Source organism: Cyprinodon variegatus, unplaced genomic scaffold (assembly GCF_000732505.1).
Source record: "Cyprinodon variegatus isolate N-32 unplaced genomic scaffold, C_variegatus-1.0 Scaffold9, whole genome shotgun sequence".
NCBI lineage: Eukaryota > Metazoa > Chordata > Actinopteri > Cyprinodontiformes > Cyprinodontidae > Cyprinodon > Cyprinodon variegatus.
The window spans coordinates 2,533,875-2,543,922 of NW_015150462.1; the positions used below are offsets into that span (position 1 = coordinate 2,533,875).

Sequence of the window (10,048 nt, forward strand, 5' to 3'; positions counted from 1 at the left end):
CTATATGAAAAGGAAATTGCTTATCACATCATTATACTTTAAGATGATGCTTTAATTGTAGTCTGAACTTAAATATGTACAGAAAAAACGTAGAAAGAGAAAAAGAGAAGAGGGTCTGTGTCTCCATTATGGCCCAAATGAAACAAATCTGGGAAAAAAAGACTAAAGATCCTCCACAGTAATAATTGGCAGCTGTTTCTAAGGGTGACATGACCAGTTAATGAGTTACAGATTGGCTTAAAGGAGCTAAAATGTTTTTTATTTTTTATTTTGATATTAATAAAGTGTGTAAAAAATAAACAAGTATGCATCTCCATTTTATTCCAGAGTGAGGTTCTTCTAGCCCGACTCTTCCGCCATCCAAATCTGCTGACTTCTCGCCTGGTCTTCAGCTCCTCCTGCCAGCTGTGGGTGCTGACGCCTCTTATGGCCTACGGTCAGCCACACCCTCGCTTTCCCTTTGTGACCATTTTACCTTCTAAAAACCTTTCAGCTCAGGAGATCTTAAAGAATTGCCTTTTTTCTTCGTTTTCCTGCAGGTTCTGCAGACGCCTTACTCAGAACGTATTTCCCGGATGGAATGAGTGAATCCCTAATAGCCTATTTGCTGTACGGTGTCCTCAAAGCACTGGAGTATCTGCATCGGATGGGCTACGTTCACCGGTGGGTGAAAAAGAAGTGCTTTTTTTTTTCATAAAAAGCACTGGTAAACCTGAATGTAAAGGTTTTAATGTTCTTCTTCCTCATGTTCTGGGATCAGGGGGGTGAAGGCCAGTCATATCCTGCTCTCAGAGGAAGGGCGAGTCTACCTTTCAGGCCTTCACAGTATTTACAGCATGATGCGTGACGGAAAGAGGGTGAGGGCGGTGTTCGACATGCCTCACCACAGCCCGGCGCTGCTGCCGTGGCTGAGCCCGGAACTGTTACGACAGGTCAGCGCTCAAGCGTCTCACTTCTATCACGCCACAGAGCCTTTGAGTTTTTCTCTGGGCTTTGACTAGACCATTTTAACAGCAGGACTAAGGCCACAGGTTCGGTATTACTCCTTGTAAGGATCTGTTTTAGGTCCAGCAGTGATGTTTCTCCTCTCTTGGCGGTTTTGTCCTCAGTAGGACCTGCATGGATACGGCGTGAAGTCGGACATCTACAGTTTGGGTATCGTAGCCTGTGAGTTGGTCAGTGGCAGGGTGCCGTTCCAGGATATGCCTCCTACTCAGGTAATCTCTTTCGTCACACGTCTCCGGGTCAGTGTGTGGATCTGTCTCGCTTATTGAATGGATCGCCTCGTTCAGATGCTGCTTCAGAAGCTACGCGGCTCCCACTGCTGCCTGCTGGATGTGGCTCCTTTCCCGCTGGGAGAGATGGGCGGCTTGAAGGTGTCTCGCTCCGGGGTGGACTCCGGGATCGGGGAGAGCGTCGCCACCGGGAGCCTCACTCACAGCGCCACGGCTCCTCCCACCGACCGACCTCAGAGCCCCGCGCCCAAAAACCACTCTGCTACCCTGCACAGCCTGGTTCAGCTGTGTCTGCAGCAGCAGCCGGAGCGCAGGTCGCTGCAGCGCTCATCAAACATGCAGAACTTACTCCAACACAAACATGTTGACTTTTAACACGTGTTGTCATTGTCCTCCATAGACCGTCGGCTTCGGAACTGTTGAGCCACGCCTTCTTCAAGCAGGTATGGGTTCAATCCTGCAAAGCTTCCCTGAAGACAATCATTTCTTTTAAGGAAATGTATGAGTCTCCTTATAAGGAATAAAGAATTCAGAATCAAAAGAGATGGAATATATGTATAATATAGACTTTAATGCATTTAATACTCTAATACTAGAGTTTTTGAAAACAAAGTGGTTAACTCCAAGGCAAGTAAGCTTTTTTTTAAATTTAAGTTTAATAAAATGCATCAGAATCGAGTGCATTAAGTGTGAGTGTGCATGTCTGTCTGTCCTGAATGTCCAACGTATAACTCTGTCTGCTTTGTTGCAGGTGAAGAGGCACACCAGAGACTCTTTCCTCAGCTTGATGTACCCAGCAGTGCCCCTCTCAAGCCCCGAGGACCATCCTGTCTCCACCTCGCCAGGCTCCCTACATCACGCCCCGTCCTCAGTCGCCGCCGACGCCACAGACGCTGCGTGGGACTTTTCTGACTAGCCGTCCAAATGCAAGACAATCAAAGATAAGCGAGGCCATGCTCTACTGTGCTTTTACTTTAACTTTATTTGTATTATTAATATTAATCCAACAGTCTGAGCCTTTTTTTTACATTATTTTATAGTTATTTTTATCTTTTTTTTTTTTTTTCCTGATGGGTAAGTTTTGGGATGAGCCAACTGTGAAAGTGCCGGATTAAAAAAAGCTGCTCGAATACATGGATCTCTGGTAATAATGATTTCTTGTGAGCCAAAAACCTGTCAAGGCACTAATGAATCCGACTCTTTAAAGGAAAAGTTCACCATTTAACTCTTGTGGATACAAAGTAACAGGAAAAGGTACCGGTACTTAATAGTGATTTTCTTTCCACACCATGAGAGTCGGCCTTTTAAACCCTTTCTGCTGTATGTTTGAAGAAATATGTACATGCTGATCCTGTGGGTATCTTTACAAAATGCCGTCGTGCTGAAGGGGGGGAGGGCTAAGTGTGCTCTAAAAAGACACACGTGCAATAAATGTGCTGTATCTAGTGCGATTCTAGTGTAGCATTTAGGAATCTTTAGTCTTCCCCATCCTGATTTACATCCAGTGTTCCTACTGTGCTCTTCAACCACTTATCCAGCAATGCCTTTTGTTTTATATAGAATCTGGTGAAATCTTTATAACTGTGATTAAGTGTACTGTGTAGGAGAACTGTGAGTTACAGTGCATATCAAACATGATAGCTGTATAAGCCTTATTTCTATTATTAATGGTACAATATCTATATAAATATGTTTTTATTCCCAAGCTTTCTCTTTTGAGTGTTTCTTTTTTAGGTTACCTCGAAGTGTGCAGCTGTTTGTTAGAACTGATCTATGTTTTATGCGATATATGGAAAGATATTTTTTATTAAAGATTAATATTCTTACTTTCACCCACTTATACTGCACTCCCCTCAAAATGTCCATCTGCAGAAGGCAGCAAAGCAGGAAGTAACACAATAATTGATCAGAATACATATTCTGAAAGAAAAATTAAGTATTACATTTTCTGTTTGCTACTCTTTCCACAGGATTGGATAATTCAGCTGAGTGATGCACCATGATTTTTGGTAGTTATGCAATCTGTGGTAACTACTGTATATCTGTCATGATTTAGTTTGAAAACGGTCAAATTTTAAACACTATTGTAATGTATGAATTGTAGCCTTTTTAATACTTAAAAATAAAAGTGTGATTTTAAATTTCATCCTGACATTGCTACCTTAAATTCTGATGTTAGTTGGAATAAATCAAGTGTGCTTGAGATGAAAGACACAACCTGATTGCCTTCATTCAGGATTTTCTGGTAGAGATCTAAACTCATGTTTCCATCAGGATCTTGAAAGGGGAAAAATGTAGAACCCGACCATCACTCATTATGATAATTTTTTTTTTTTATTATTCCAAAAAACTCTGAGATGTGTTTTTCTTTGTCAGTATTTGGTCTTGAAACTTTCTTATGTCCAGTCTCTTTCTTCTTATTAAATCATTGTGCTGAAGCCAGGCACATAAGGCTGTAAAGGGTTTTAGATGTAATGTAGTAGGGCTGAAACAATCAGACTATTGAAATAACTAATTTAGTAATCAATTAATCGTTAACTGGAGTATAGAGACTCTAAAACAGGGGTGTCAAACTTGTTCCAGAAAGGGTCGTGTGGCTGCAGGTTTTCTTTCTAACCAAGCAGTAGCACTCCAGACTCCAGTCATCTCATCAAGTGAGTCCAATCTGAACATGATTACTTGATGAGATGACTGCAGTCTGGTGTGCTATTGCTTGTTTGGAAAGGAAACCTGCAGCCACATGGCCCTTTCTGGAACCGGTTTAACACCCCTACTCTAAAATGTGCCTTTAGCTGACAGAGCGACTCACTTAGAGCAGCAAAATTGTAAGAAAAAAATTTGCATTTAAGATAAAAATCTCTTGACTGTCAATATTCTCTATCCAGAACTCCTTGAAAGGAAAAGCTTTATTTTCGGTTGGTGTAATCAAAAAGTTCTTAAGGGAACCTTTCGCTATCTAATTACTAATCGATTAATCGGAACAATAATTAACGGATTAGTTAATTTGCAAAATAATCGTTAGTTGAAGCCCTAGTTCTGTTTTTTTTTTTTTTTTTGTGACCTCTTGGGTTAGTGGTCATTGCGATCTTGTGGTAATTTTGGTTTTACAGTTACAATTGGGTCTGTTTGCGTAATAAGTGGCACACAGTGCAGCTTGCTGGAGTTTAAGACTTGGAAATAGTTTTCATGAAGCTTCCAGACTGGGGGATGTCATCATTAAAGGAATAAACATGTCTCTGTATGCCGACTGGACTAGGAACCTTCAAAAAAAGGTCCCTCAAAACAAGCTGGAGGCTATAGTTGGAAAGGGGGGAAGTTTATTTTTCTCCTGTATGTTACATTTGAGACTTCATTTTGGGTGAGCAGAGGAAGCTGCATCCATTTTACTCTTAATTCCTATCTTGATAACATAAAAAACAAGAAGGTTACTGTATGTCATTCTGTTTAAGTGAGTTTAGAGAAGTTTTAACATGATTTAAACCATTAACCGATACAACCTGCAAAAAAACAAAACAACTGTCCCTTTAAATGTCATCTTTACAATCTCCAAACTATGCAGTACCTATTGGCTCCTGAGGATGGCGACAGAGATTCGTAAAAACTGGTTCACATGTCTTAGCAACCATAGCTATGTTAGCAACCACGTAGATCCACATCGACAACGTAAAGTAAAAGCATGTGTCGCAAAAAGGAGACTTTGGGAAAAAATGCGTTTATTTTTTAATCATGTTATAAATACACATAATAAATGCATAAATAAAAACAAAATTACAGTTTAACTTCAAGCCCATTACATTAAAAAAGTAGAGCGATTTATTTAGGTGGGACTTTTAAAGCTTAAACCGGGCTCATCCGGTTTACCAAAATAAAATCAAAGTTCAAAACGATGGATTTTTTATTTTTTTTATAAACATACGTGTATCTTTTTGTTTGAAAGATTTTTTTTGTTTTCTTTATTGAAATAAGAATATCAATGACAATCTCAAACAATACGTCAATAATGAACATTACAAGAAAAATTGATCGCAACTATTAACTCCAATAGAAATTAGAGGCAAGAACAAGGCAAAAAATAACTGAATAATTAACTTAAGAAGAGAGGACTAACTGAAATTCTTCCATTAAATCAGACAATTTATTTGCTTTAAGGTTCTGCATCTTTTTCAGACATCGGTTAAAGGAGGAAAGTTTGTTTTTGAGAGCAGAGAATGAGAGGGAACATTTTGCATAAAGACATTTATGGGTGTAATATTTGGTTATAATCATCAAAGGTTATAATCATTAACTAGGAATTCCCAATTTTTTTCATTAATATATTAACCAAACTGAATTATTTGTAAGGAATTAAAGCCCACATTTATAGATCTAGAAGATAAAAAGATCTGAAGTTTTTCCCATTTGAGCAGTTTCTTACTTCTTTACATTCATAAAACAAATGATTGGTAGTTTCCAATTGAGTTGTACAGAAACCACAATTCCCAACATTGAATTTAAATCTCTCTCTTAAGTACTCATTAGAAGGATATATGTCATTTATTATTTTAAATTGTAATTCTTTATATTCAGGAGGAATTGGACATTTCTAATAATTTGTCCTAATCTTGGTTATCATAGATTTGTTAAAATGTTGTAAGTGAAATGTACGTTTTGTTGGACCAGGGTAAATTTTTTCCACTATTAAATAAATATAAAAAAAAAATATAAAATAATTATACTTAGAATAATTCATGTAACCTATAAAGTTTCAGTCCTTTCCACCTAACAGTTATCAAAATCATTTATTTAATTCAATTTTATTTTAATTTATCTATAATTTTATTTTATTATTTATTTGTTACTTATTTTTGAAATTCATTAAGAAATTGTGTAAACTGTCATGCTAGTCCATCAACAGTTGTCCTTTTAAGGGGAAATTTGACAAGAAATAAATCTTTTTAAGCAATACCTTCTAAACGAAAAAAAAATAAAAATAGTAAAAATCCATCTTTTATTTCGCAGAGACAGAAATCGAAAGACATGTACGGAAGAGGATTAGGGCCACTGAAAAAAAAAGAAAAGTAAACTGATTTTTTAAATTTTATTTCAGTTTAACATGGGAAAAAAGTCAGAATTCTGAGAAAAAAGTCAGAATTCTGAGAAAAAAGTCAGAATTCTGAGAAAAAAGTCAGAATTCTGAGAAAAAAGTCAGAATTCTGAGAATAAAGTCAGAATTCTGAGAATAAAAGTCAGAATTCTGGGATTAAAGTCAGAATTCTGGGATTAAAGTCAGAATTCTGAGAATAAAGTCAGAATTCTGAGAAAAAAGTCAGAATTCTGGGATTAAAGTCAGAATTCTGACTTTATTTCCCCATACTATGCTGAAATAAAATTAAAAAAAATCAGTTAACTTATTTTTTTTTCCAGTGGCCCTAATCCTCTTCCGTAGACATGAGACTGAGGCTTTTATTTTGAAAAGAATCCAAACATCCTGACCGGAAGCTTCCCGCAGCAACAACAGCCCTGGAGACGGTGGCGGAGGTGACAGTTGGGTGGTTATTTTTTTTGCCACACAGGTAAGTGGGCTTCAAATTGGTGACGAATTTAATATCCATATGTTTTTTTCTTGACTTTCACTTTTATTTTAAAAGTCGGGTTATAGTCGGACGGGTTTGGGGCTCGAGGCGTTTCTGTCACACGAAGAAGAAGAAGAAGAGGAGGAGGAGGAAAGGGGGCTTAAAAAATTAAAACAGGCTTATTTTATGACAGCTAGTTTTTCAGCTAGCTTGGGTTTATTTAATAGCATTTTCCCCAGAGGACCCGAATGTCTATTATATGGTTAAATGTTAATCCCGGGGTAAAGTGAAGTGTTATTTCAGTCTACTGCTGTGAGCATAAATGATATTTACTGGATTTGTGCACACATGATCTGATACTGTGTAATTATCCGTGTTTTCCTCTAAAGCAGAACCGTTGCAGGAAGGAGGAGTGGGAGTACAGGCCGTGGAACTTGACGTCCTCCACAGGAATGAACAGCCAGCCCTGATCTGCTATGGAATAACTGTGGATGCTTCCAGACAGTCATCATGCCTCCGGGTCACGCCTGAGAGCCATGGCCCGGCCCTGGAAGTGACCTCTGTAGGCACAGCAGCCTGAGGTGGCTCTCACCTTGGCACTATGGCATCCAATGAGAGACTCTATGAGGTGTGGATGCTCTACTGCACCAAGGTGAGGCAATCCCCCTCCTGTCCTTATCATCCTGTGGGATAGCCGGCTAAATGTTGAAGAGCAAAGTGTTTGCTTTCAAACAGGATTTGGAGGTCTAGATCCTTACTGCTTTTCCATTCTGTAAGCGGAAAAGTTAGTTGGCACTGGAGGCTCAGATATCCTGTTTGTAAAAGATTTTCTCCCATTGTTAATGATTGAAATAGGTTTTAAGCAGAGGTGGCAAGTAACAAAGTATTTCTACTTCGTTACAGTACTTAAGTACACTTTTTAGGTACTATCTATACTTTCTATTCCTTATATTTTTTAAACAAACATTACTCGTTACTCTTGGCTTCAGTTTAATGTTTATAAATATTTATTTCACATCCAATGCAGTAGCGAAAACTAGTGTAAACGGATGAGTCATAGAACGCAAACACTCATTGGTTAGCTAAAGGAAATCATCAGATGCAAGCAGGTGTTCTTCAAACTGCAAACGTGCTACAATGTGGGATTCAGAAAAAGATGTTAAAACGTCTGAAAGTTCGGACACAGGCGAGAGCGTATCCCTCATCCTTGGCCCTATCTCAAAGAATTTCTCGAAATAGTCAAAAAATTGAGCTTTCAATCCATATAGTGGCATCTGGCTGTTCTTTTAAAAAGGTTACTTTATACTTTTATACTTTAAGTAGTTTTTGGAGCACGTACTTTTTCACTTTTACTTGAGTAAAGAGGTCAAGTTCATACTTGTGTTTAAACTGGGTGTACTTTTGACACCACTGGATTTAAAGTGTCTGTCTTCTGTTGTTTAGAACGGCTCTATAGTTATAATATCAGCTATAAATTCAAAGAGAACATTTGCATTTATACCAGGAGAAAGACTGGAAATTGCAATTGGGCTGCAAGATCCTAATGAGTGCTCATAGGGCTACTTACTAGGGACAGCAGAGTAGCAGAACGGGCATTCCTTGTGTCAGCTGTTGGATAGATTTAATTCACTCTGCGATAAAGCACGCGCACATTCTGCCGTCCAATCTAAACAGCCTGGCTAAGCTGCTCCTCACGTGAGCCTGGCTGCGGCCACTCACTTTCTTCCCCCGGTAATCCCTCACCATTACACACAGTCCCGTACGCACGATGCACAATCCTCTGCGCATGAAGGCAGTGCTGTTGCTCTCAAACGCAGAACATGGCATCAAATGATGAAGAGAGGGCATCCTCCACCTGCGCCGGCCGGGTTCCTGACAGGCGATAGGCTGCTGTGTTGCGATAGTTACAATCATTAGTGAAAATGGCAGCCCTGTCTTGGAGGCATTTGTTCAAGCTGGGCTCTGTATTTGCATTGACTAAGACAGGATCGTTTTACTTCACCTTGGCTTTGAGCCAGGGTCCACAGGGCCAGCATTTATCTCTGCATGTCGCCTAAGAGTTGTAGAGAGGGAGGCGGTTCAATAAATGTAGGCGTATGAGCCTGACTTTCACTTTGAGCAGCTAAATGTTACAGGTCCTTGTAAAGCAGTCATGCTGCTTGAACTTTGGCATGTTTAGTTAAGCTGAAGCCACAGACTTTAGCATGTTAATGAGGATTTAGTGGGATAGACAAACGCAATATGTGTTATGCTAAAATGTTAACAAGATGGCACATTTTAAACTTTCAAGAACTCCACAGAATCATACTGCCACCACCCTGCTTCACCATTGGGAGGGTTTATTCAGGTAGCGTTATTTTTCCTGACAAACATAGCTTAACTCCCACTTTCTTCAAACCTATTATTTATATTATTGCCGTTAATTTGTCCCATTTAATAAGAAGCTTTGAAGTTTGTGTTCGGGACAAAAAAATATTAAAACTTTAGTTCTGTAGTACGGGGGTTCCCTGAACTATATGTATGTGTGTGTGGGGGTTGCCCAGATATGTTGTCTGTAAGAAGAACCTTGCAGTCATGTGGGCTAAATCAGACAAGGAATGTTTGTGTGAAAGGCCCAGACCCCCCTCCGCAGCCTTCCAGCCTCTCACTCTGTCTATCCAGCTCAAACTTGCAGCAAATTTCCCCAAAAATGTGTCCTAAAGTAGAACTGTCCACATTGTGTTGCTCTGGATTTAGAAAATGAATAAACACATAAATCAATGTTGGGTGACAGTACTGTCACTTTAAATCCTGTTTAAGCTCTCAAGAGCAAGTTAGAGCTAAAGCAGTTAGATTTTATAAACAAATAGGTCCTGTATGGTTGCTTCTATCATCTTAAGATGCACTGTCATCCCCCTCATTTGCTTAATAATGCTAAACAATACTAAAAAGAAACACTGTTAGATATCTGAAATGGTTATTCTAGACTTTCTCAAGTTCGTCAGGGTTTAATTCAGTCACAATAAAACTTTACATTCCAGCTGAAAGGATTGAGATCCGTGAAAAACATTAATGTCAGGCGAAATGTGTTCATTTAACTAAGAAACAACGAGCTTTTCCATTTAGAACACTTAAGTTAACATCAGGTTGTTTAATAAAAATCATGTAAAAGGGCTAATCCTGTAATTCAGCACTAATATCTAAATTAAAATAACCTTCTGCACTTTCTTTCTTTATTTCTTTTTTGTAGCCTGTAAAAAAAAAAAAAGTTAACTGATTTTT

General features: G+C 38.7%; 2 protein-coding genes across 2 annotated transcripts in view; both read left to right on the forward strand.

Annotated features, from left to right (window-relative positions):
• The window catches only part of stradb (STE20-related kinase adaptor beta), an 11,938-nt gene extending 8,504 nt beyond the window's left edge, over window positions 1-3,434 (forward strand). The window contains exons 7-13 of the mRNA XM_015377641.1: window positions 328-436; window positions 540-663; window positions 761-932; window positions 1,113-1,217; window positions 1,293-1,549; window positions 1,636-1,678; window positions 1,987-3,434. Coding sequence (XP_015233127.1) covers window positions 328-436; window positions 540-663; window positions 761-932; window positions 1,113-1,217; window positions 1,293-1,549; window positions 1,636-1,678; window positions 1,987-2,151 — 975 coding nt within the window. The 3' untranslated portion in view covers window positions 2,152-3,434. The remainder of the gene's footprint in view (window positions 1-327; window positions 437-539; window positions 664-760; window positions 933-1,112; window positions 1,218-1,292; window positions 1,550-1,635; window positions 1,679-1,986) is intronic.
• A 3,251-nt stretch (window positions 3,435-6,685) lies between these two features.
• nbeal1 (neurobeachin like 1) overlaps window positions 6,686-10,048 on the forward strand; it is a 41,207-nt gene continuing 37,844 nt past the window's right edge. Inside the window, exons 1-2 of the mRNA XM_015378692.1 lie at window positions 6,686-6,787; window positions 7,180-7,439. Coding sequence (XP_015234178.1) covers window positions 7,389-7,439 — 51 coding nt within the window. The 5' untranslated portion in view covers window positions 6,686-6,787; window positions 7,180-7,388. The remainder of the gene's footprint in view (window positions 6,788-7,179; window positions 7,440-10,048) is intronic.